At 40.3% G+C, this 27,694-nt stretch overlaps 1 protein-coding gene across 1 annotated transcript; it reads left to right on the forward strand.

Annotated features, from left to right (window-relative positions):
* The first annotated feature begins 225 nt into the window (after positions 1-225).
* Positions 226-23,221, forward strand: LOC137284157 (uncharacterized). The gene is made up of 23 exons (XM_067815856.1): positions 226-383; positions 1,462-1,538; positions 2,247-2,362; positions 3,456-3,545; positions 4,095-4,235; positions 5,146-5,258; positions 5,629-5,729; positions 6,167-6,255; positions 7,464-7,579; positions 8,860-8,984; positions 11,553-11,645; positions 12,764-12,936; positions 13,278-13,373; positions 14,377-14,505; positions 14,879-15,022; positions 16,706-16,784; positions 17,316-17,428; positions 17,700-17,856; positions 18,273-18,410; positions 19,512-19,697; positions 20,383-20,598; positions 22,217-22,330; positions 23,071-23,221. The coding sequence occupies exons 1-23, from the start codon at positions 280-282 to the stop codon at positions 23,202-23,204; spliced, it is 2,844 nt and encodes a 947-aa protein (XP_067671957.1). The 5' UTR covers positions 226-279; the 3' UTR covers positions 23,205-23,221.
* Positions 23,222-27,694: the final 4,473 nt, after the last annotated feature.

A 27,694-nucleotide genomic window follows, 5' to 3' on the forward strand; every position in this document is an offset into this window, starting at 1 on the left:
CTCGAACTCGGATCCTTCGAATGAAGACAGAACGCCCTAGCCACAAGCCATAGCCACTGCAACCATACCGTTAGTTTCATGACGCCCATGACGTCCATTACGATGTAATAAACGTGTTCATTAAAGGACATACCATTCATGAAGGGAAACAGATAAACAGACGTACATTTACAGGTCTGTTGGGAAGTAATGTGTTGTCGTGAACAACTAGATGATACATGTGACATTTCCCACGAAAGATAAAATCTGAGTTAGTTACAAAACTGATCTTGTGGCGCCATGTTGGTACCAGGGCTCTTGTTTCCTTGGTTAATGTTCGGGTTTGTTTGGGCCAAGACTGTTCACGTGTACGTGAGTCCGGGTGGCTCGGATTCAAACTCAGGGTAGGTGCAAAGTATGATATGTTGAATACACACTGCCATGTGCACATCGACATGAGGGTATGTACAAATTAGTAATAAGTAACAATGGAGAGCCTACTTGTCAATGTAGTTGACGGAATACCATGTCATTTGAGAATGTGCACACAGTTACACTATTAACGGGCAACAAACGGGATCGGGTGGTCAGACTCGCTGACTTTGTTGTCACATTTGATCCTCTGTGGCGTAAATCGATGCTCATGCTATTGATCACTGGATTACCTGGTCTAGACTCGATTATTCGGAGTCTGCCGTCATATAGCTGGGATACTGCTGACGTAAACCTAAATCCACTCTATATCGTGATGCCACGTGTGATGGTCAGGAATAGGAAATACCTTCAGCAACCCATGCCTGCTATAAAAGGCGACTGTGCTTGTTGTGAGAGGCGACTAACGAGATCGGGTGGTCAGACTTGCTGACTTTGTTGTCACATGTCACCGGTTCCCAACTGAGCAGATCGATGCTCATGCTGTTGATCACTATGTCTGGTTCTGTCTCGAGTATTTACAGACCGCCGCCATATAGATGGATTATTGCCGAGTGTGGCGTAGAACTAAACTCACTTATTCACTGTATCTTGATGCTGACTATAGCCAGCCACTGAAAATTGATCACCATAATACAGACCTCGGGGTCTTGCATTGCTTTTGCTACCTGTATGGACTCTAGCTGGATTTCTATCATCCAGTCAGCCGTTGGCGTTAATACTGAATTAATCAAGTGGAAAATATCTTTAGTATGGCTGTACTACCCCATGTAAAGGTGTGAGTGAGTTACCTTTTACGTCGCTTTTCATAATATTCCAGCAATATCATGAGGAGGCACGCCAGACATGTTCTTCACACGTGGGAGGAATCGAACTCGGGTCAGCGAACGAACACCTTAGCCACTGCATACCCTACCTCCCCTGTAAAATGTGGATAGTGCTGGTTTAGATAATGTGAGACAATGTCTGCTGTGTGTAAGGCCATTGATAATTTCAGTGCTTGTGTCCGCACTACTGCTAGTATAACGTCAAGGTACTTTCTTCCAACAGACTTGACGTGAACCATCCTCTGAAGACTTTGGACAAGGCAAAATCGAAAATTGACGTGTTAGGCATCGGTGGCAACAGTAAGTAGTCACTCTAGATACACAGCTAAATGTTTCAACGTAGAAAAATTGTTTTCATGTACTGGAACTGTCTGCAAAATATGAATGTCTTCACTAAATCTTAATGGACAATGATTTATTTATCGGGCACATAAAATTAAATATGCCATTAAGGTTTCTTTTTTGTATTTCGTAATGATAGACTATAATGAGTGTTTAGGGATCAATTCAAAAGTTCGATGAAGTTTGATATATGATTCCTAAAATTGTGAATGCCTTGAAACATTGAACAACATGCATGCCACTATGAAGAAAATATATTTAGCACCATAACATAATTTCTACTGCAATCATTTTCTCGGATAAGGAATGACAAATCAGTACAGAGAAGGTCACTCTTTGGATGATAAAATATCATGCATGCAATTCATGGTTCACCACCACCCACCCACACCCAGCCCCCATTCGTACAGTCTAATAGGATGAACATTTTGCTTAGTTTTGTGTTCGAAATCTGACATTGGAAAGTAAGATAACTCGATTTTGTCAGATGCAAAACTCGCAGGTCTATTAAGAAAACCATGCCTGAACTTTAAGAATTTAGATTTTTCCTATCTAACATCGACGTTGTTAACTTGTCCCTCATACAGATCGGGTGACAAATTATATGCACCTAAATACAAGACATAACCTAATATGGTGTCGTATTAACGTCTATTTCGGCTTCAGCTATCTATGTTGAACTGATGAAGGGATACTATGATCTCCCGTCCAGTCTCCACTTCACACACAAATACGCAGCACCGGTCACCTTCAGGGCATACAAAGATCAGGAAGTGCATTTGGTGAGTCAGGAATAACTTGGAGTACTGATACAGATGTTCCACAAGGTTGTGTTTTATCACCGGTATTCCTCAATGACGAGGGGCATGTGGTGAGTTAGGCATAAAATGGAATACTGTTACAGGTGCTGTCCAAGGTTGTGTTTTATCACCGGTATTGTTCACGCTGTATACTGACGACAGTGCCCATGGCACCTCTGGATCCTACACAGTTACGGGACTATACCATTTTAAGAACCATAATAACTTGATAGAGGTGCTCCCCAAGGTTGTGTTTTATCACCGTTAGTGTTAATGTAATATGCCAATGGTTGTACGTGTGACTCCTCTAGACATTACACAGTTATATGTGAATATGACACAGCACTACGGGTCTACTAACCAACACCCAAAAAACATTGTCGGCTTGAGATTAAGAACGTTAAGAAACCAAATGAGGAGGTTGCAGACTTTAGGTCTCTGAAAGCAATGATACATCCTGAGTCCATTGAAAATTCACCTATAAAACGACGAGTAAAAGTGTCTGTACTCTACACTTCCCTATAATATATGTGCATTTGTGAGAAATGCCATCAGCGACTCTTTTGTTTAAGAAAACGTCGTTCTTACAGTGTCAATGTCAATATTTTATCCTCATTTTAACTGCTGTAGAGTTTTACCTTTCTCCTTACGCATGCAATTCTGTCCTTCGTAAACATAAACAAATAAGCACTACATTAGGACAACATAAGCACAACTATCTTTTTAGGTAGCAAACTATACAGAATTGAATCTGATCATCTAATCTTACTGTGTGAGGAAGAGTAACAGGTAAAAAACATTGAATTGCCCCTGGCAGCTTTCAGGACCTCAACAAGGGGTACAATCGCCCCCTTCCTCGGTCCTTTACTCCATGCAGTGATAAGTTGTTAAATTAGAACTCTAACTGTGCTGTAGCTTAATGGTTAATGCGCCCACTCTTGACCCCGAAGACCCGGGTTCGACTCATCATATGGGAACCACGGGTGAAGCCTGTTCTCTTTCAAGAAATGCAGTCATGTAACTTTGTGTGTGAGATTACATTTCAAGTCTTTTCTTCCCTGTTCTGGCGCCATAGACGGGCGGGAAGCGGATTCCAGCGTCCCTGTTCCACAAGGTCACGGATAATTCAGTTCTTCAGATATTGCCGCAGAATGCCAGAGGCAAGGTTGGTTGGTTGTTCTTTTTGCAAGGTGAAAATTTAATCATTTTGCATATGTGCTATTATTTTATACAACATAAATCGGGTCGCGATGTGTAATGCCAGGAAAGGCTGATCTTTCTGTCATTTTCGCATAAGAAGGTTACTACATGTACTTGGTTCCCATACTCAAGTTTAAAAATTTAACTTAGAATCAATACGTAAAATAACGAGATGATACATCAACAATCAGCCACGAAGTAAGATACAATTAACTATCGTATTCTATACTTAACTAAGTTCACATGTCAGTACAAAGCAATATGATACACTAGCAATGACTGCAACAATCCAACTTGCAATAATAGCCCTAAGCAGTGTACATGATCATCACGTGAGTTCAGTGTAGCTATTTCCAGATGTGTCTGTAAATCTAGCACAAATCTGTAGCAGTGGTTATAAAGATAGTATATGACCATCACGCGTAATGCTGCTCTTTCCAGAAACTCTGAAATGATTTTTAAGTTCGTGCTTGACATTCCCTCACAATTCTGGCAGAATGTTCTTCGTTCCCAGGTTCTGCAGATCAGGCTTTCGGACGCAGGAATATCTGACTATGGCAAAATCACACGATTTGGTTTCTACAGGACCAAAATTTCATGGTTGGAGTTGTTTATCAATGGAAACCCAACACGTCTGGCAAGATACCCGAATGAGGTAGGCCTTATTTCACTTTTGTTCGCACGTGATCCTTCAAACCTTATACAAAGTCTAGTGTCAACTAGTCCTGATTTCCAAGTAAGTCGTGTTAACTGAAACTAAAACGAATACTTACAATGATGACGATTGTGAAGGGATGGTCGTGCTTCGTGCTCTGTTCCTTATAACGTGACCATTCTGATCAAGGGTTATGACAAAACTATGGAATCCGAGAAGGGACATTGTCGCGTTGTCGCGCTTTTGTTAATTTTTGCCTCATTTTGCTTGTTTTTGAGAGGGCGATAACGCGACAATGTCCCTTCTCGGATTCCAAATACGTTTACAGCACACATACATGCCATTGCTAAGAGACCAGGGATGGAACGGCTTTGATTTGTAGCTCGACAGACCTAAAGAGTCCTTTCCATAAGAGGAGAATCGAGCATGGTGAACTTTCATGGGTGCTTGTTTCGGTTTAAGAGGGTATTGTTGCAGTTTTGGGTGATGTTTGTCTGTTTTGGTGTATATGAGTTCAGTTTTGATGATTGATGATTTGATCAACGATGACCTGCGCTATTCTTCCGTCAGTAAATGTTGTACATGCTTTCATTGTGGCCGCCTGGCTGCGGTTTTGTTATAGACCAATATAGGTTGCGCGATGTCGTTGTGTTGCCGGTTCAACTTTCATCCCAGGATTATGGAAGGATTATGCAATATTTAAGCAGAATGGGTGTTTTAAACAGTGATATTTATCGCCATAAGAATAGGATCCTTTGTGAGCATGCCCATGTTAAATATACACTCATGATGAATTGAAACATTCTGTACAAGGATGTCGTCGTTCCTGAAACAATACCATCATTTCCTTATTGAGTGTTTAGTGAACAAAATGTGTCATGCTGTCATGTATGACATGATGACTGTGCAGGGGTATATAGACGTCACCGCGATCAGCAGCAAGAACGGCACCACCTTCACGCACGGTTCCAGGGAGGATGCACGGTGGATACATGAGAAAGACCCGTGGGCCATTGGATACTGGTGGGAAGAAATATTTTGTACACATGAAACAAAATTTTATAAATCATTAAATTTTAGAAATCAGTTCTAAAAATGTCAGTGGATTATGGTAAAATAATCCACATCCATTCCCTTTTTATAGTTTTAGAATATCAAAAATGTTCCATGATACCTCTTTAAAAGTATACAGATCGTAAAGCCTTTGTTTGGTTGCAACTTGCTGTGGATTCCACCGCTCTGGGTTCTCATGTCAGAGCTAAAGTCTGTTACGCCTATTCTCTGAAACTGGTGAAATGAACTTTATGAAATGAACATATCTCTTGTCTATATCATGAGTTTTAAAATCGTATTCACCATTATTGTCGTTATATGTGATCCCTTTACTTATCAGGTACTGGAGCTGGGCTGATGACGCTGTGAAAATATCGAAAATAGACTCACAGAAACACCAGATCACCCTGGCAACACAAACTCGATATGGACTGCGAACTGGTGCGAGTTTATGATTTAACGGTTGTTTATAAAGTACTTGCATTGTTGCTGTCTCCACATCAGTATTCTCCCTGATATAGTCTTCAGCATCCCTTGCTAACAGGGGTCGTCATAGTATCCAACGTTCATAGATCGATCCTCACTATAGTAGTCACTGGATTGATTTGTCCTGACTCACACACTCTATATTGCTGAGAGCAGCACCACACAGCGAACAAACACACCCGTATTTAGTACATAATATTAATAAAAAAACTGTACAAACAGCCAAAACTCTACTCTTGAAGTTCTACAAAATTGATATGTGGTCTTTATTAACCTTAGCCATTGATCTCCTAACAACGTAACACACTAACGTCATTATCAGATTAATGAACTATGCGAGATATTGAAAAATAAGACACAATCCCTAATTTCCTCGAGTTCCACAATTTCAGGTCACTACAATGATGCTAACCTGCAAGGTTTCTCCAACCAGGGCGGCTACTTCCGGGTCTTCAACATGCTGTCGGAACTAGATCAACCGGTGAGTGTTGGCATTTCCACTTACGTGCGCCCCTGTCAGAAACTTGCATACTGTGAATATACTGGTTAGCATTGGTCTTCAACCGCTCGTCGTAAGATGCGACTAATGGGAATCGGTGGTCAGGCTCACTGCCTTGGATGACACATGTTATCGTATCCCAATTGCGTTGATTGATCCAACAGGACTCACTCTCCTATGGATGAAAGTCGAGTGCGACAATACGACAAACACATCGGATTGCGACTTCGTGTTCATTGCGCGAAGAACATTTCAGGAATATTCTTTTATTTAACCAAACTTCGTGCATCTGCAAATTGTGTTCAGTCATATTCCAAACTAAACGTGTATGTGTCCTATGTGTCTCTGGATCTTATGATCTGCATGGTCCATTTGCCATGTTTGTTGATATACAGCTATGTTGGAAGTAGACCCACGGTTGACAGTCTTTCTAGCTTCGCCCTCTTTCCCTTAGCCGGAACCCATTTGCGAAAAAGGTAATGCAAGGGACGTGAGTCTCTGTTCTGCGAAAGTGTAACGTTAACAGAATCGTAGTGTTCAGTGAATGGGAGTGAGTGACGTCTACATCTCACTCAGCAATATTCTATATGGCGGCGGTCTGCAAATATCTGGACTAGACAATCCACTGACAAACAGCATGAGCATTGAACTTGACCACCCAATCCTGTCAGTGGCCACTTACGACAAGCATAGTCACCTTTTGTGGCAAGTATGAGTTGCCATAGACCTTTTCTACCTCGGATCTTCACGGGTTTTTCTGTATGGATATTGACTGTACGTTTGAACACGTTAGAACCCTTGCCTATGATCTAACACAGATAGCAGACATTTTTCAAATTTGACACGAACCTGTGACAGAAATGGTTTTTAAGACCAGTAAGAATTTTCTCTCGTACTTATGACTCTGCGTCCTTTATCGTGTGTACAGCTGACTTGCCTTTGCATGTCTTTAGAGCTGGGGCCACTGATGAGTGAGAATGATCCCACCATTTCTCCAATCGTCACCGTATGATCATGATCCATAGATTTGTCGGAATTTTACGGGCTCATAATGCAGCAAATATTCATATATTTATTTGTGACATGGGTATCTCTTCTTGTGTGTATAAAACACACTGAAATGTGTAAATGATGACATTTGACCATGTCTGAACTGAATGCTCGCCAATCCCTCCTGATGTCTGCTTCAGGGAGAAGTCTACCTAGACCGATCAACTGGTATCCTGTACGTGTGGCCCAACACCCCACACGGCACCCTGTCTGCCTCTGACGTCATCTACGCCTCCATGGTCACAGACTGTGTGAGGTGAGTCAACGGTCAACTTAGCACACGCCGGCCTAGACCATGTGGACATTGTTGGTACGTGTGAGATGAGTACTCTCATAGCGCTATAGAGCCGTTATACTGACTGGACTCTTGCGCTATATAAGCTCTTACTGGATTCTGTAGAAACAGTTTTCAGGAGCATGTATATGTATACTAATGATAATGTTAACGTTTGAAAGGAGAATTATTCGTCATGATACAGTCGTTATTCAGAAAAACAAAACGCATGGTAGTTTGTTTAGAACGTCAGTGCAAAGGAATACGCAGTTTTGACGGTCGTCAAAACAAAAATCCAGCTGTGAGGTGTATATGAATGGTGATGATGGTATAAGTGCTCGAAAAGTGTTCAGCAGGTACGTATATGTTTTAAGTTCCCTTCTTATCCATTTAGAAGTACTGTACGTAATACCATAAGTTACCTCCTATTTTTATGTATGCAAATTTGTAATTCATAAATAAAAACATACGAACCCAAAGCAAGACATTATTAATTGAAACGTGTTACAGTAGACTTTGGTATGTGCTTATGACATTGTGTGTCCATATGGTCAGAAGGGCATGCATAGTCTAGAGTATATAAATATATTAACATATTCGAGAATAGAAAAGACAAGCCACTTCCAAATCCTGTCAGAATGTCTCGGAATGTATCTCGATTACTACTGTACTTCAGGTCGAATATATGCCTCAAATGCATCGGAACATTTCTACTGAAGTTGGAATACAGCTCAAATGTATCTCGAATACACCTGGAATTCAATCAGAATTGTTAATCAAATGACTCATGACGTCATCAGAAGGCCACTAGAAATCAGAAACGACTGATGGCATTTCAGAGTCGCATTCACATAAAGCTTGAAAAAAGTGTCAAAACATTTTGACATTCCCTTCCGATTCCCATTCTGTTTCGACTTTCGGAAAATTTATTTTCTGGCTGATTCACCTTGTTTCCTATGAAATCGAAATAAGCGTGAAGGAGCCTTAAATGAAACCAACCCTCACTGATTTCAAATTGCAAGAACGCTGTGTCTACATAAACGTCACTTGTGAGTATTTTTATCAAATCACAACGAGAAATTTCGGGTGGCATTCTTGTTTACGATAAGTTGAAACTCATTTTAATTTTGAATCTCCACTGACACTGGCATTACGTCTTTGCTGTATTGGCGTATATATACATTTTGGTTCGTGGTCCCTTCACTAGGTTCGACGATCAGTTCCGGTTTTGTGATGTGTTTATTGTTTGTGATGTGTTACAGAACAGATCCCGAGGTGAACAATCTTCACTTCGAAGGCTTTACAGTGGAGGCTTGTCGTCGGTATGGATTTGATCTGAACCATGGCCACAATATTGACTTCATGAACATGGAGATAAAGAATACAGGTATGCTTTGTATATATTTACAAAGAAACTATACGCTTGTTAATTTCATTTTATTCGATTTTACTTAAACACGTTATATTTGAGAGTACACTTTCTCAGTGAAATACAAATTCTAATACTGTCTAAGGTTCCACGGGAAGCCTGGGTGGCCGAGTGGGTTACATTTCTGACTGTGTGTACTGGCGATTACGTAGTATGGGTTCGTATCACTCAGTCTAAAACAATTACAGAATCTGTGTTTTGCTGCTTTGCTGTGAAAGTGTAATCCCAAATACAGTCAAATTCCGCTGAGTTGAATGCCGGCGTGTCGAATATTAGGCATAACTCAAAGTACCCCTAGGTCCCGACCATTACAGTTGTCATCACTTGATTTCCGGTTACATGCAAAATACACACAATGACTCAAGAAGGAAATTTGGTCCCATGATATTCTAACAACACCAATCTTGCATACACAAGCCGAAGTCAACCAATGAGAACTTAACTGGTGTAGCTAACTGCAGATCCAATTAACAGACCAGGGCGGGCCACACCTTCCCGACACAAACGTGCTGGCGGGAGTTCATTGAGTTCAAAAAGCAGGTTAGTGCCATGCATATCTGTCGATTGCTGATAGATTTTGTTTACATTGATATTATTATGGTCTGTATGCACAAGTTTGTCTTATTCTCTCAACATGAGGGTCCTCTTAGCAAGTTAAGCCTTCTTCATGAATCTAACGGAGCTTTTGCCAATGTTCGTTTTAAGAACAGATCTGAACTGAGGAGCCTGGCGGCCCTGGCATTGCCGTTGTCAATCGCATACTTTGCGATGTTGGCTCTTGTGGTTGGAGAGATATTGTTATTTTCTCGTTTTAGCTTGACAACACGTTTAGTAATGGTTGTGTCATGGCTACCGCTATTTAAACTTCGTTCAATGGTCTGGTTAACAGCAACCATCCTCTTGGCCTTTTCAGGTGTCGAGGCCTTTGAGGGATCTGGTAGGCCTGTATTTCCACGCTTCTGTATAGTTACTAACCTCCACATTTTGTTGTGAGAGACTGACCAATGTGCCATTTATAGTCACATGCCGACTGACACTAAGTTATCAATCTCAGTGCCCGCTGACAATGAGTTGATACTGTTGAGATCAAAGGACTTAACAAGAAGCGATGTAGTTTAAGTTAACAATGTCGGTTTTGCAAAGCCTCATACACTCGGAAAATAACACCTCTCAGAACAGGCTAGGGGTACGCTGACGCACAATTTTCAAGATGCAGAATATTTCCGGTTTACAGTCTGTTAAATTTGATCATACTGTAAATTATGTTTGGTATTAAGACTCACTTTATCAAAAAGTATTGTGAGTGAAACCAGTTGCTGTAAAGTGAAGGTCTAGTGACAACTGTGACACGGACTTTACGTTCATCATCTGCGAAATGTGATCATGCTTCTTTAATTTTGCCATAATCAAACGTTGGCATGTACTTTGTTTTGACTGAGGGCGGATGGGTATCATGGTGGTTAAAGCGTTCTCTCGTCACGCCGAAAACTCGGGTTCGATTCCCAACATGGACACAGTGTGTGAAACCCATTTGTGGTGTCCCCCTTCGTGTTATTGCAGGAATGTTGGTAAAAGAGGCGTAACACTAAACTCACTCATTCATTTGTTTTGACTGGTATTTCTTGTTGTGATACGTTCCAGCACGAACGCTGTTTAGACGATGACATGTTCAAACGTTCGTAGATACCGCGGGGTAAGCCATTACATTACGGGGTAAGCAATCATCGGCAGTGTGGCATGTAAACTTTGTGATTAGTTTTGTGTGTAATCAAGTAATTAATGTGTTATTTCTGAGCCCCTGTTCCATGCAGAACTAGGGTAATACGTGGCCCGGATCATATAGGAAAACAGGCATCTCTAAAAAGAAACAAGCAGAAAATTTGATTGTAATAAAAATATGTTCTGTTACCAAGGTTCATGTTGATGTATGATGTTATGGTATTTTCTTTCAGAATTAACACTGACATAAACACTTATTCACACTCAGATTCACTCACATTTGCTAATATATAAAACGGTTGAAAAACGGCACCTCAAAATATAATTTTTAATAGTCAAGAATGTTCTAATTAGATCACAATAACTGTAGTCCTGAAACCGACATTACCTAGTTCATGGTGCGACATGCACTTTCCACAGAACTTACTGTGGGCAATATTTCATTCAATGATATACCTGTTGTGGATATAATGTTTAGGGTGAACAAACATTTGGTTGTTTTCAGTATGTAACATTTTCCATAAGACATAACAGAATGTATTAAAGGTCAAATCTCAGACTGTCATGTTTTGACACCTTTCACAAAATAGACATAATAATGGCTCACAGAAGCACTGAACTTGTCACCACCTCCAAACAAAGTCGTATTATTTCAACTACACATTGACAAAATGAACATAGATTACTATCAGTTAAAGTAATTTTTAATAACAATGGGTTGGTTTTACAAGAATGGTTTTACAATTCAGACAGACTTTGCTCTTTTGTGATGAGCCAACTGTAGATATAAGAGGATACGTTTTTCAGGTGGCTATGGAATCCATTGTTCTGGAGACTGTCGGTATGTAACTGTGTCTACGTGTGAGATACACCACACCTGTGGAGGAATCGCAATTACAGGTAAGTCATAATAAAGGTGTGCCACTTGAGTATTTACATGTTCATTTCAGCAAAGATGTAGAGTAATACCACAAAATAGGAATTACAGTGGAAGCTGTCAAAACCGGCATCTGTCCAATCTGGCAATTTGTCAACACTGGCATAAAATCTCAGTCAAATCCGTGGCTGGTACTTTTATTCATTTCTTCAGTCCTAGTGAATGCCGTTTTAGACAGCTTCCATTGTATGTCTTATGATGATCGTTATGTTATTAAAATAACGCTCGGACGAATTTAAGTTTCAAGGACTAATTACCGGTACTATTCCACTGTCATTAAGCCGAAATCAATAAATAAGCTGACAACCATCCTGAATTTATATTAGAGGCTCGCAGTACAAGTCCTAGCCTTGTCACACAAGAATGCATTAAAGATGGTACTTGTACGTACCATGCCTGATGACTGACAAACGGATAATAAAAGGTCACAGGGAGTCAATATATTGTTGGACTTCTGTGTTTAACTGGATCGTGGTACCTCACTAGTGGTTAGCACTATTATTTCGGACGTGAATGTCCGGATTCGAAATGGTCTTCAAACACACGTGTATGTCGTAAGAGGTGACTAACGGGATAGGGTGGTTGGGCTAGCTGACTTGGTCTATAGACACGACTATATATAGCCCGTCGCCACATTAATGGAGACGTGTTAAGAGCGGTATTACAAAGCCAAGAAATAAATAATCATAAGATAATTAAATGCAGAAATTCTGGACGCGACGTCGTACCACATTTCATCCACGCCACAATATGCTTGTTATTCAAATCAACCCTTGAACGGTGTATGGTATTATTTTTAGTGAGTGAGTGAGTTTAGTTTTACGCCGCACTCAGCAATATTCCAGCTATATGTCGACGGTCTGTAAATAATTTTGGAACAGTCACTCCAGTTATCAACAGCATGAGCATCGACCAGCGCAATTGGCAACCGATGACATTTGCCGACCAAGTCAGCGAGCATGACCACCCGATCCCGTTAGTCGCCTCTTAGGACAAGCATAGTTCCCTTTTATGGCAAGCATGGGTTGCTGAAGGCCTATTCTATCACGGGACCTTCACGGGTCGGTATTATTTTGAATAGGTGGTGACCGGAAGACATTGTCTCCAGCTGGTAATATGATCGAGGACAACCATATCTGGCAGTATGCACGTGTCGGGGGAGTTGGTTACAACGCCATCAGCAGCGGAGGGGTGGGGATATCTATGCGCTACAACCACATCCACGACGGCCAATACACGGGAATCAAATGGGGGGTAACATAAACATTGGTTCACTTATTTTTCATTGCAGTCATTATTTTTAAACCGTTGCCATTTAGCTTGAATATTGCTGAGTGCGACGTAAATCTAAACCCACTCACTCCATGTTCGATCTCAGAGAGTCGTGGTTGGCATAGTTCGTTATATCGTTATATTCCGGATATTACTGGTCATCTGAAGTCACATACGCTTTATTCCTGCTTTATTGTGGCAAGTGCATTGAATTTGCATATTGGATTGCGCATGGATATTTTGGCTCATCGCCATATAGCTCAAATAGCGCCAATGCGACGTTCATTTTCGGCTTCCTGATCTGATACATGTAATGTTTGCAGGGCAATGATCACGTGATGGAATACAACCACGTACATCACGTGTGTGTCAACTCAAGTGACTGTGGAGCCCTACACGCCGGGAGGGACTGGACAATGGTATGTGGGATATGCTTCTTCCGTAAATAACATGAACTCTCGGTCCAATAACATCACATGCGTCTCACATAAGTAACTCTGTGAAGATGTGGTGTTGTACTGGTGGAAGCATTTGTCCATGAAACTGATGACATTCTTCATTGGCAAAAGCACCACAGACTGAAGTGTACTCCATCAGTATAAACATGGACATTTTATTTTCTTGTACAGTTTGTTAATTTTTGAAATGTAGAGTCTTAATTTGGAGACGAGGAGGTTTTGGTTATAATTTCAGTCAGTTTCTTAGCAATAACATGTTTTAATGTTAAAAAGAACACCTAGTTTTGTACATCTTACGACTAACATACATGGCATGAAGTAGAGGGGAAAATAGCCTCGGAATATAGAATGGCCCTCTGAAAATCAGTGATGGCAGATGTTCACGAAACAGTAACGTATGTCCTGCACCAACGGTAGTGCTCATCAGCAACATAAACAGTCTTAATAAGGAAATATTTAATCTCATCGTAATATTGCCAAGCAGCTGTACATAAAGCAGACAATCTGACCGGTGGCCAGATCACATGCGATCAACTGTCACTACGTTCAGTAATCAATTGTTCTGTGGTAGTGCTAACAAAATAAATATTCGATTAAATATCTGACCAGTGGAAACACCAAAGCTTTTTTCCATCAAAATTTAACTTCTTTAAGACATTTGGTAGGTGATGTCATAAGGACACATTTTTATGGATTGACAACTTCTTTGTTGAAATAGATGCTTTGTTTTGACGTAGACCCTTATCATCGCTGACGATGCTGGCATTCACGCGGATACATAGCATCTGTTGCAATGTAGAGGATGTATTGCCATGCTTGACAGTGACGTTAGCGTTTAAATCGAAACGTATCATCTCTTGCTATACAGAAGTTGTCAACCAAAAACACGTGTTGCTCCCCTGAACATGTAGCACAAATGTAATCTGAAATCACACCTGACATCCTTCTCTACCTGAATCATTAGCGAGGCAACGTCATCCGCTACAACCACATCCACCACACTCTTAGAAACGTCCCTGGAGCCCAGGTCCGCGGCGTGATGCTGGACGACGAGTACTCCAGCGTCGACATTGAACACAATGTCTTCTACGATGTAAGTCCATATGATACAGCAATAGCATTGTGTACGAAAACCTATTGCTGTCACTTTTGTTGCATATTTCTTTCTCAATCAATCAAACGTCTTCATTGTATCGATTTTTCTCATTGTTTCATGTTAATTCAACAACATTAAAATGTTTCCTAGCTGTTTCATTGATTTTGTCGTTCCCTTGTGTTTCTTGTCATCGATAATTTAATAAAAACATTTCGAAATTCAAGCAACAACGATTTTTCCTGAAATAAGTTATACCATTTAAAAGGCCAGCATTCAGCTTTCGTATTGAGAATAGTCTGATATTTCTGTCGGCTGAATTTTATCATATCTGGGTACGAATACGATATCAGTTTATTTTAATTTTCGACAGAACGAGGTCCACACCAACATCGGCGGTGGCCGTGACAACATCATCCGTTACAACGTCTTCTACAACGCCACTGGCGACTCTATACAGGTTGATGGCAGGGGATTGCGTCGTTTGCACGAAGCAGATTTGACACAGCATCTCAAGGTATGGAGGGGTACTTCTCAATGTACCTGAGTTATGTAACACACAGTATTGTGCCCTTCAAAACTAGTTTGTGGCTTGCTGGTCTGGGTGGCGGGTGACAAGGAGTAGGTACACATCCAGATATAGAATGAGTTTGGTTTCATTTATCATATTTCAGCAATATAACGGAAGGGAACACCATACTGTGTTTCGACCCGTAAAGATCCGAGGTAGAATAGTCTTGCTTGCAACGAAAGGCGACTATGTTTCTCGTAAGAGGTAACTAACGGGATCGGATGGTCAGGCTTGCTGACTTGGTTGACACATGTCATGCTGTTGATCACTGGATTGTCTGGTCCAGACTCGATTATTTGCAAAGCGCCGTCATGTAGCTTAAATAATGCTGAGTGCTGCGTAAAACTAAACTCACTCACTCACCCACATATATTCTTCACGGTGTTTTGGAAGATTTGGATTCAGCATATGTTGAGAACTCCTGATCCGTGTCGAGAGAACGCTTTGACTCCTAGTCAACCCGTGTGTGATTAAATGTACAAAGATAAAACTAAAATTACCAAGTCAGTTAGACGAGATTAACGTACAAAGTGATCAATGTAAATACGAATCCAATTAGATTAGCGGTAAAATAATGTGAGACAGTGCCAACGCTAACAATACAATGTAGGACATGTAATAAATAATACGTGTATTCTATTGCACAAAATTCCATGCAAAATGTGTGCTCAAAAACTACAATATCAAGAACATACAAATGATAATTAAACACACTTCCCAGTGCATAAACGAATAAAGCGGGTAGACTTCAATCGAGGAAGAAAACCTTTGCTTGATTGGAGTTTTGGAGCTCCGTAGCGTAATAAGCAGAGGTCATACGATAAGAATTTTGGAAGCGGTATCGTCAATAAATATGTATTTGCAGATCTTAGAGTGAGTGAGAGAGTGGGTGTGTGAGAGAATTTGTGAGTGTGTGAGTGAACGAGTATGGTTTTACGCCGCTTTTAGCAACATTCCAGCCATATTACGGCGGGGAAACACCAACAATGGGCCTCACATATAGTCCCCAAGTTGGGAATCGAACCCGGGTATTTGGCGTGACATGGGAAAGCTTTAACCACTAGGCTACCCCACCGGTCTTATGGCTCAGTCTGCATGTGTTTATTATCTGACAAGCTCATAGTAATAGCCTGGGACACTCTCATGATATCATTCGTACTCCTGAAGATTACATGTAAAGCTTGGAGTACGGATTTTCTGAAAATAGGGCAGTGTTTTGGACACGTTTAAGTTTAGAAAATAGCATTTCTGGTACTCCAAAACATACAATATTCTATCTTGGAAAACAGGAAGGATGTAACTAGTGAATGAGCTGCTTCACCTGTTATTAATACAGTTTCTGTTATTAATACAGTTTTTGTTATTAATGCAGTTTCTGAAATAGAAATAACCTGACTTGCAAATTTTATAAATATGGCCTTTTAGAGAAAGTTATTGGTCCAATTGACGTCCAGAATGCACTTTCCTAGAATGGTTGGTGTTACATATTTCTATGGAAGAAATAAAGTAAATGCTTGCTATTTACTTTTTTCGCTGTTATATGTTACACTCGGGGTTCGTTTACCTGGTATTAGATTAACACACCCTAATCATATACTGAACAGAACCAATGCAAATACTCCATTCCAGGCAGTGCCTTATACCAGTCCCATCTGGACCAGCAGATATCCTAAACTGGCGAACATGACGAACCCTCTTCAACCAGCAGGTATGTCAGCGTAGCTACCCGATGTCCATCCACATCGACAGTTCTTCCAACATGAGGTCATTACGTTATTTAATTATTGACCACACGCGGGTCAGAACATGAGATCATAACCTTCTAGCAATTTTAGTGTCTGAAAAAAATTGACTTGGCATTGACTCCATGGCTTGCGTTTGTGACGAGTCATTCTTTTTTAGCGATTTTTTTCTCATGGTTGCGATAACGGTTTTATTTCATGCGTATATCACAAAGACATTTACATTGCAGCATAAGGGATATTTTTCGACTGCGCTGATTTCAGTTCAATAATTATATACGCCGTTTCTTTTGCTCGTTACAAGCAAAAAACAATTATCTGTCAGATGGGTACAAATGCACATAATTCTCAAGTCACATCAAAATGCAAACATGTGTTGTGGGTAATGATAAATATTTCCCACTTTGTTACATACTTTGTAAGACAATGATGTATAACTATTATTTTAAACTTTTAAATACAATCATATCGTATCATGTCAATCACAATTGTTTCAGGCAACGAAATATCCAATAACATATTTTACAACATACACGGTGTTCCCAGCATATACTACTCCCAGAGAGGCATAGAAAAACCGGAGTACTTCAACGTCAGAAATAACTACAAGGTAACTGTGGTTCACTGAGATATAAAACATTCGACGTTGTGTCCAAACACGCACAAAAGAGTACAAGACTAAGTTAAAGTGATACCTGTGAAATCATAAGTCGCCTTTTCTTCTCAAGGCATTGAATGTTGAAGTGGTTCTTCAATCTCCTGACGATTATAATACATGGGTCTTCCACATTAAGATGTGCTTTTAAGCACAGCCAAACTGTAATTTACAGAGAAAAAAAAACAATCTTAGGAGGAAACAATCATTGTATTTTACTTCACAGTCTGTTTCACCTACTGACTTCTGGTCGCGTGATGATGGTGACTTCCGGGTCAGATGTCAGGCACAAGAGTGGGCCAATGCCATCAATTTCCCCCAGCCTCCCGATATAAACCATGTTGGACCACGTTACCCTACAGGACCTCTGTACATGCAGCAACGTCAGTTTAGTTGTATCTTCCACGTTAGAACTGATCTTCAGCAACCATTGGTTGTTGTTAAAGGCGACTCACTGGGTCGTGTGTCGTCATATCAGTATATTTTAAATACTTGATTGATGGAATCTGGTGGGCAGGCGCTTTGACTTGGTTGACACATGTCATTGTACCCTAAACAACGTACATCGATGATCATACTGTTGATCAGTTGATTGTCTGGTAAAGATTCGATTATTTACAGAGCATGAAAGAAATTAGGTTTCAAATACGTGTCATCTATTGCAATTGTACACCGATGGTGTATGAATTGTTACTCACTGGTAGAGTTTCTGGTTTATCTTGTCCAAACGAGAATACTATGGAGGGTCAAGGTCATATGTCTGGACCTTGTGCACCATTCATCCACATACTCTTTTCAGCCAGACAGACTCTCAAGTCCCCATCTCAACCTGCCGCATGTGCCGGAACCGTCGCACCAGCAACGAAGACACCACAGACGCCGTACATCTCAGACGGCTCCGGGCCTAACACAATCTACCCAAACATCCAGAAACAAGGTACTTATATCAAACTTCACTGGCTTCCGGTAACACAACGGATCGAATTTAAGCTCATTTGTCTGGCATTCCAGTGCTACTGTCAAACATCACAATACCACTGCAACTTATTTCCATTGTACTGTTCCAGTAGAACACTTCCGTCTGAATTCAAACATCAGTTTACTGTGCCAAAAGTTAAACTCGCAGGGATGAAATCATTCGCTCATGTGGCAGCCACTGTGTGGAACAATCGTCCCCTTGATGTCCTTCAATGCGAAACCTGATCGGCCTTCAAAATATCTATCAAAACATCTATCAAAACATCTATCAAAACACCTATCAAAACCCATCTTCTCCCCTAAGCTATCTTCTGATTATTCCTCCCTGCGCTTTGAGCATAATCTCCAAGTATGAAAGACGCTCAAAGCAAATCGGCAATACCATACAATTTATTGGATAAAAAACCCAGTTTGATACCTCTGAGAAACATCATTCACTACAACCCCGTGTTCCATATGATACTGGTATTTTTTCAGCATTGCGAATCCGTCTGCGAGGACGTGTAAATCTTTGCTGGAACTGATCTGTAGCAAGTCATACTTGTCGTATGATGCCAGTAATGGGATCGGGTGGCTACACTTGTTCGGTTCACGTATTTCCAGAAAGCATAGATGATATTATGTCAATCGCTGAGTTGGCTGTGTAAGGCTTGATTTGCAGATCGCCGTGAAATAGTTATAATATTGCGGAGTGTGACACCAACATGTGTCTGTTTAATGTATTAGGTGAATCTGCCTGTCTCTGACCATATGCCAGTTGATTGTCAGAAATCTTATCCGCGTTCACGGCACAGCCTCAGATGAATTGGGACGGTAGGGTAGCCGGTGGGGACGGTAGTGGTTAAGGCGTTTGTTCGTCACGTCGAAGGTGCGGGTTCGATTACCCACGTGGGCACATTGCCTGAAACCTGTTTCTGGTGTTCCCCGCCGTGATATTGCTGGAATATTGATAAAGAGTATGAGTTACTGAAAACCGATTCTAACCCGGATCTTCACGGGTTGTTAGTTTGGGTGGACTCCACAAGGTGAAGATGTCAATAAGAGGGTTGAATCTGTTCAGGTTGCTGGCTGATCATCACTGGGTGTCCCCTCCACCCCGTCAACGGCACACAGCGGGACGTGTGGGGAGAGCAACATGAACAGACTGGGGTGAAGGAGGAGAACTGTTTGAAGAGGGCAGCGAAGGAGTGGAGGTACTGTGGCTCACCTGCCAAGGAAACTGTGACAGCAGTCTTCGGTCCAACAGGTTTGATTACAACGTCAAAGATGTTTTATGCCCAGCGAACACCCCACGTGAGAGCGTCTCAAAGCTATGTATATATATGTTTAATGACTATCGGGCAAGCAGTAAGAACATCTCACGGCCAGGTATAAAAATGCTTAATAGCCATGAGCCCACCAATGAGTACATCTTAAGGCTTGGTATAAAGGAAATGCTTAATGCCCATCAGGCAACCAGTATCAACACCACAAGACTTTGACAACCAGCGATAACATCTCAAGGCTTAGTGTGAAACAAATGTTTAATGCCATCAGGCAACCAGTTAACATCATATCAAGTCAGGTGCATTAATATCTAAACCTCTGACTGACTGCTGGTGTACGAAGTAGCTTTAGTACTGCGACTATCATGAGTCTGTATGTCGGAATGAGAGTAATGATCACCTTACAGTTGAGATCGTTTTGTACAATAGCACACTGAGCCTAAATTCGTCACCGGTTCGCTGAGCTGAAAGAGTCCTTGGATGGTTGACTGTGTTTGGCAGCTTGACTCCTGAAAGTGTCTAAGAACTCATAGCTGTCACACAACGAAACGCATGTGATACATGTGGACTAGCCTTATGTGTCATTTGACCAAACGTGCCTCTGTTCATCCAACAGAAAAACAGTAGCTTGACTATTAACCTTCTAGCGTCTTACATGTGTTCCAGGCGCCATGACTATTGCTGGAAAACATTGCTATTTTGCCGACTACGGGTGTGTCAATCATGGCGGTGCCCACCCTGGGAGGCTGGAGGTTGATGGCTACGGGGAGGCTCACGGAGGTCTCACAAACGAGGAGAAGTGTCTTGGCAGGGCTACTGCCCAATGGACGTGGTGTGGAGCTAACCCTGCCCACCCCTACACAAGCATCTATGGCCCAACAGGTACGTTGTTCGGTGCAGTGTGTGAATGAGCGACTGGATTGGGCGTGGAACCTCTTGCCATAGAATTTCAGTGTAACAACGGCAGGGTAAAGAAGGATTGCCACATGCAGCAATGGTTTTAGAAGTATGTAATATACATTTATAAATATATATCCAGGGCCATAGTCAAGTCGAACTTGTGATTTGAAGCCGATCCACACACAGCTAAGGGGCACAACTCAGTACAAATTGTTTCCCAATAACATAAGTGCAGAGATATGAAAAAGCATAAAGAGGAATGTGTGTACACAGCAACTAGTGGGCCCAATAGAGTTAAAGTACATTAAGTACATCGTACATGAATATCAGTAATTATTATATGTTTTGGTTAAACAATCATTCAGGGTTAAATTCAGGGATGAGAAGAAAGCATTTAGCTAAAACGTTTTCACCATTATTATTCCTTCCGGAGATGAATGCTTCAGTGGTAAATATGTCTTTCACAATCTTCAAAGATTCGTCAACTTTTGGAATTGTTCTTTTTCAGAGAGCAAATGTAAATATACTTCTTAGCAGATAAAATCATGTGATTCAATAATGGGTTCTTACCTGAAAAGCCAAATTATATGTTTGGATGCGTGTCGTAATCCACTGTTCAAGTTTCTTCCATAAAGTTTTTGTTTCATCACATACCCAAAATATATATGGCATAAAGTCTCAACAGAATCGTTACAAAAGGAACATACTGTGTTGTCAAGCAGATTCATTATCAAAAGTTTTTTTTTAGGTGTAAACAATTCCGTGCAAAAACATTATATTGAAAATCTAGCAGTTTCACATCTTTAAAATTCTCTCTGCAAGTATCAAACATTAAACGCCAATCAAAATCAGTACAATCAAATGTGTCCAATTTTTTACACATGTAAGGTTTAACATTTTCTGATAGCAATTTATCACAGAAGGTTCTTGAACCTTTTGTTGGTGATATGAAAACCTTTTGGAGAGAATTAATAGCAACGTCACTGATGTTTATGTGTCCATGTTCCTTTATAGTCTTTTTCAAGGTTCAGATAATATGTATATGTAACATATCCAAGATATAAGTATGCACCTCTTGTATCAAATTTAAGCTTCAAACGATCGAAGGATATCAACCAACGTTCATCACACAGATCTTTGATTGTCTAGATTCCACTTTTAGCCCAGTGACTTATAATGTGGTTTGAGTTCTTGAACTTGTTATTCAGCCATACAGGCTAGGATAAGATTTCATTAATGCTGTCTGCATCTATATTATTTTGTACAATATATAAGTATATAAAAAAAACAAAACGAAAGAAAAAACAAGTCAGTAGAAAACAGAATTTTTCCCTTTCTTCTATTTGATTGTGGATCTGGGGCCCGTTTCACAAAACTCTCGTAAGCCAAAGATCTCGTAAGTTTTCTCGTAGCCATTATGCCTCCTACACTGTAGCATGAGATACGGATGCTACGAGTATAGTTACGAGATCTTAGGCTTAAGAGAGTTTTGTGAAACGGGGCCCTGGTCGTGTAATTTATAATCGTACGTTGGCTGTGGTATCATCATATAACAGTTTTTAAGCGGTTTCTATTTACTATATGAGGACTTTACTCATAGGTGCGACTAGACATGTTGGAGGCGGATGCTGGATCAAGATCTCAACCTGTCCCTCAGACAACAAACTTACTGGCTTCTTCTATGACGCCTGGGGTGCTACCAACCTTGGCACAGGTGAGTGAGTGAGTGTTCAGCTATAACGTGACGAGAGTGAACACAGAAGTAATACTTAATAGATAATGTGTTATATATTTGCATTCACTCAAATGAAAAAACGTTTCAGCATTTCATACTGACTGTGTTAGAGTAAGTAAAGCACTATTTCTGCAATAGGACGCATGAGGCACGACATATGTGCTTCACACATTCTACTAGCAAAGGAAGCGGACCCATACCTTCGGACTAGGCAACACCACCACACCTGAATGTTCATAACGAACTGACATGTATGCACAATTTAACCATACTTTAGATATGAATGTATGCAACGTTTAGGTTGTATTTAGTCCTTGTCTCCACAGCAGTACCCCTGAAACGTGAAAGAAATAGGCACTCAAGTGATCTATGGACATAAATATAGAACGCCAGCGCAAAATAACTCCCAGTCTTGACTATTCTGTGAAACAAATTATTTTTATGTAAATGATAAATACTAAAAATGGATGGATGGATCTCTGAAACTAAGTAATGAAACGATTATTACTGGAATATTGCTAAAAGTTGTATGAAATTAACTTACGCACTCACTATTTCAATTATTTAAGACTGCCGTCTCTGGCTACAAGACTAGAGCTGCAATCTTTAAACTTAGGAATCATATAGAATCGCGTCCTTCCTTCAAAACCGTGTACCGTGTCATGAGTTTGGACTAATATTGAACAACGCGATAAGGAAAACCACTGCCTCTATTCCAGACCATGACTCCAGCGAATGTTTGGCCAGAGCTGACTACTTCTGGCAACATTGTGGGTCACACCGAGACCAGCCCGTCACAGCCTACTACAAGCCCAAGGCATTCTCTAGGATTGTGCCATTAGAAAGTGTATGAATAAAACTTAAGCCATTTCTGAGCATTTATTTTTGATAACCTAATTTGCACGTTTGATCTATCTTCATTTGTCATGAATTAAACATTTGGAAAGATTCCACAGAGAACAAAAACAAAATAACATATACTACCCATCGAACATTTAGACACATTTGTGTAAATGTAGTCACTTACTTTTTCATTGTTATAAAACTGTGTGCAAATTGACGCATTCTTAACAAAACTTTACACCACAACGCAGCTGTTCCCATACACAATATTTAAACTTGATATTCACCAATTTGATGTATGAATGATGTGGTGGGCCATGAGGATGATGAGGAGGACGGGGGTCGGGTGGGTGAGGAGATGGGGGTTGTAAATGTTTTTGCCTTCTATGTTTTAACATATTGTCTGTTTTAAACGCGTTGTTGACAACATGGTGGTTTGAGATTATATGATGACAAACAGGTTCAAGCGAGAAACAGGTGTTTGAATGGTGGTTGACATAGACTGCCACAGTTAGTAGATCCTTATAATATGTTCAGTATGAGGTTTGATGTTCATCCTCTCTAGAAGCTGCTTCTCTTAGGTCCACGAGGATCTAGGGCACACCAACAAACTCTTTCAGCAGACAGTGACGGTGCCCTCAGAATCGACAATGAGTCAGGTGAAGTAATCTCTATGTTGAAGGACATAAAGTGCGATATAGAAAACATGAACAGAAACTTTGAAACTCTGAATACAAAGGTCGCCAACATGGCGGCCGACATCACCACACAAATGGATAATTTGAGAATCGAAAACAAAGACTTGAAGAAAAAATTAGCAGAAGTCAGCGACCGACCAGAGGATCTGGAGTCGCGAAGCCGAAGAAACAACCTTATATTTCATGGGATTGAAGGTGAAACAGGTGAATCCTGGGAAGTGACAGAAAGAAAGGTAAAAGACTTCATGAAACACGCCTTGAAGTTTGATGATGATTCTGTCAACAACACTGTTATTGTAAGAGCGCATCGCCTAAACCCACGCAAAGCCGGGTCCCCAATAATTGCTAATTTCCTGAAATCAACTGAGAAAAGTGGCATTTTTATGGCAGCAAGACGAAATCTTCCTCGAGACAGTGGGAAACGCGTGACTGAGGATTTCACTAGCAAAGTGCGGGAGGAGCGTCGTCTGCTATCACCTTATTTCGTGAAAGCCCGGGACAGTGGGAAGAGAGTCAAGATGAGACAGAATAAACTTATAATTGAGAACTCTGTGTTCATCTCTGATCGGGTGAAGGAGACAATCGTCCAGATTTCTGGTAAACCCACGGATTTACCACCAAATTCACCTCCCGACTGCCAGCGGGCAACGCCCACAAAACCACGTGGTGATGTGTTTACATCGAATGCTAAATATAGCAGTGATGTGACAGGGGACGTAACTCTAAGTGCATGATGCGGCGGCCAGGGCCAATGTAAACGCTCACTTTCCATCTTATCTTGGAACATTGAAGGTTTGGCAAAGTTTAGTAATGACACCAGCTTTAAAGAGTATTGTTCTATGTATGACATTGTTGCTTTTGGCGAGTCATTTGTCAGATATCATAAAGATTTTGTGATTTTCTCACTGGATACAGAACGTTCAATTGTGTTCGCCCTAAATTGCATACACGAGGTCGTTACAGTGGTGGTGTTACTGTATTTGTAAGTGATGGTTTAGTGATCAACAGCTTAATTAGCAGACTGTATGACAACTTCCATAACTGTGTTGTTCTTCTTCTCCGTTCATCGTTACTCTCATGGGACTGTGATACTGTTTTGATATGACCGTATTTGTCTCCAGAAAACTCCCCCATCTACAGTAATCATGGTGACTATGATGGTATGACAGAACTGAGTGATTATCTGTTTACTATTGTTTGTGATCATCCTGACAAGGAGATATTCCTAGCTGGCGACTTGAATGCTCGCATGAAGGACTTTATTGACTACATTCCTGATGACAATCTATCTCTTGTATATGACTGATGATTATCCATGTGATACTTTTGATACCCCAAGATCAACTAAAGATATTCATGTTCATAATAATTATGGTATTAAGCTAGCAGAATTATGCCGCACATATAGTATTCATGCTTTAAATGGTCGCCTGTTTAATGACACCAGTGGTGAATTTACTTGTGTAACCCATAATGGTACCAGTCTTGTTGACTACATGCTGGCATCAACAACCCTTTTTCCCCATATTACTGATTTTGGAGTTGGAACTGAGGATAAATCATGCCATTTTCCTCTTTACTGTACACTGGATCTTGATATTGGTTTTTTGTCTGAACCAGTCAAGCAGCAATCTTCACCACAGAATGACACCCAAAATGATGAAAGTGTAACATGGTACAAATACTTATGGCACAGAGATTCAGACAATAATTCCCTACATAAATTATTAAGTAATCTCAATGCATCTCTCAATACACTAAGTGATCTTATAACCACTAACACAGACCAGGCACTATCCTTTTTAGTGAATGTTATACAAGAGGCAGCAAATCATACAAAGCAAGTCTATAAAGGTATTACCACACAGAAATATCTTACACAGCCACCATGGTGGGATGAGGAATTAGAAAGAATTAAGCATGATAAATATGCAGCACTACGTGCACACAGGGACCATAACCATGACATTAACATTTACAAACAATACCGTAACACTTTCAAGCAGCTATTTAAGAAGAAGAAAAGGAAATATTTACAAACACAGAAAGATAAATTAATTTCAGCTAGATCTGATCCTAGACAATTTTGGAAACTTATTAAAATGAACAGAATGTCCAGTTGTACTTCCCAACAAATAACCTGTAAACAATGGTACGTTCACTTCCAAACACTACTCTCTGCAGACAACACGAATCAGCTCCAACACACTGAACAGTCTACTGATACTCAATCCTCTACAGGTACACTCAACCAGCCTATAACCCAGGAAGAAGTTATGTCTCACATTAAACTGTTAGCAAACAATAAGTCACCCGGACCAGACGGTATTGGAAATGAATTTCTTAAAGTATCTAAAGACTATATTACACCTATTCTTACAAGATTATATAATCGCATACTCAATACCGGTCACTTTCCAAGTGCTTGGGGACACAGCATCATATGTCCATTATTTAAGTCAGGTAACAAATCAGATACCAACAACTACAGGGGCATTTCCCTCATTGACTCACTGTGTAAAGTATTTACTTCATTACTGAACAGTAGGCTGCAGACATGGTGTGATGAAAATAATGTGTTAGGTGACTTTCAAGCAGGTTTTAGACCTGGCTATTCTACAGTAGACCATATATTTACCCTTAATGCTATTGCAACAAAATATTCATGCAAAAGAAATGGAAGATTTTACTGTTTGTATATTGACTTTAGTAAAGCATTTGACACTTTAAACCACAATATTCTCTTAAATGCATTGAAAGATGTTGGTGTGTCAGGCAAATTTTTCAACATTGTATCATCCATGTACAACAGTGTCTGCCTGTGTGAGAACAAGCACTGGTTTGTCTCAATCATTTGCATGTAATATCGGTACTCGACAGGGTTGTATCTTAAGTCCTCAGATATTTATCATATTCATTAACCATTTGTATACATTATTGGAGGATGTAGGTGGCAGAGGGGTGTTTATTTCACACAATGTAGATGACTTGTATGCCCTAATTTTTGCAGATGATGTTTCTGCTCTGGCAGATAGTTGTAACCAGTTGCAGTTAAAGATAAATGCACTAGAACTATTTTGTAATAATACAGGTATGTGTGTAAATTTGAAGAAAACTAAGGTAGTTGTGTTTAGACAGGGGGGTCCACTTAGGTCTTATGAGAAATGGTACTACAAGGGAGATCCTATTGAAGTAGTTTCATCCTACCGTTACTTAGGTTTAACATTTACTCCGAAACTTGTATGGAGTAAGGCGCAAACAATACTAGCATCCCAGGCAAACAAGGCAATATTAGCAATTAATGGTTTCCAGAGGAAAGTTGGTAATATTTCCTGTCCAGACCTCTTTAAGATATTCGATTCAATGATTACCCCTATTTTATGTTATGGTTCAGAAGTCTGGGGATTATCCTATTGTAAAACTGTCGAGTCTGTTCATCTTGCTTTCTGCAAATATTTTCTTAAAGTCAACAAATCCACTTCATCAAATATGGTTTTAGGAGAATGTGGTAGGTATCCACTACAGCGTGTGTACACAACAAAGGCTATTAAGTATTGGTGTCACTTATTGCAGCTACCCAAAGATAGAATACCATACCAGTCCTACATGATGCTTAAGGCACTTGATGAGTGTGGGAGAATTACATGGGCTAGTAAGGTTAAACATTTACTATTCCAGTTTGGTTTTGGTTATGCCTGGTTAAGTCACAATGTTGGAGATTCAAAGGTTTTCATATCTATGTTCAAACAGCGGTTATGTGATAATTTACAGCAGACATGGTACTCCTCTCTAGAGTCTTCAC

Source organism: Haliotis asinina, chromosome 1 (genome assembly GCF_037392515.1).
Source record: "Haliotis asinina isolate JCU_RB_2024 chromosome 1, JCU_Hal_asi_v2, whole genome shotgun sequence".
In the NCBI taxonomy this organism is placed as follows: Eukaryota; Metazoa; Mollusca; class Gastropoda; order Lepetellida; family Haliotidae; genus Haliotis; species Haliotis asinina.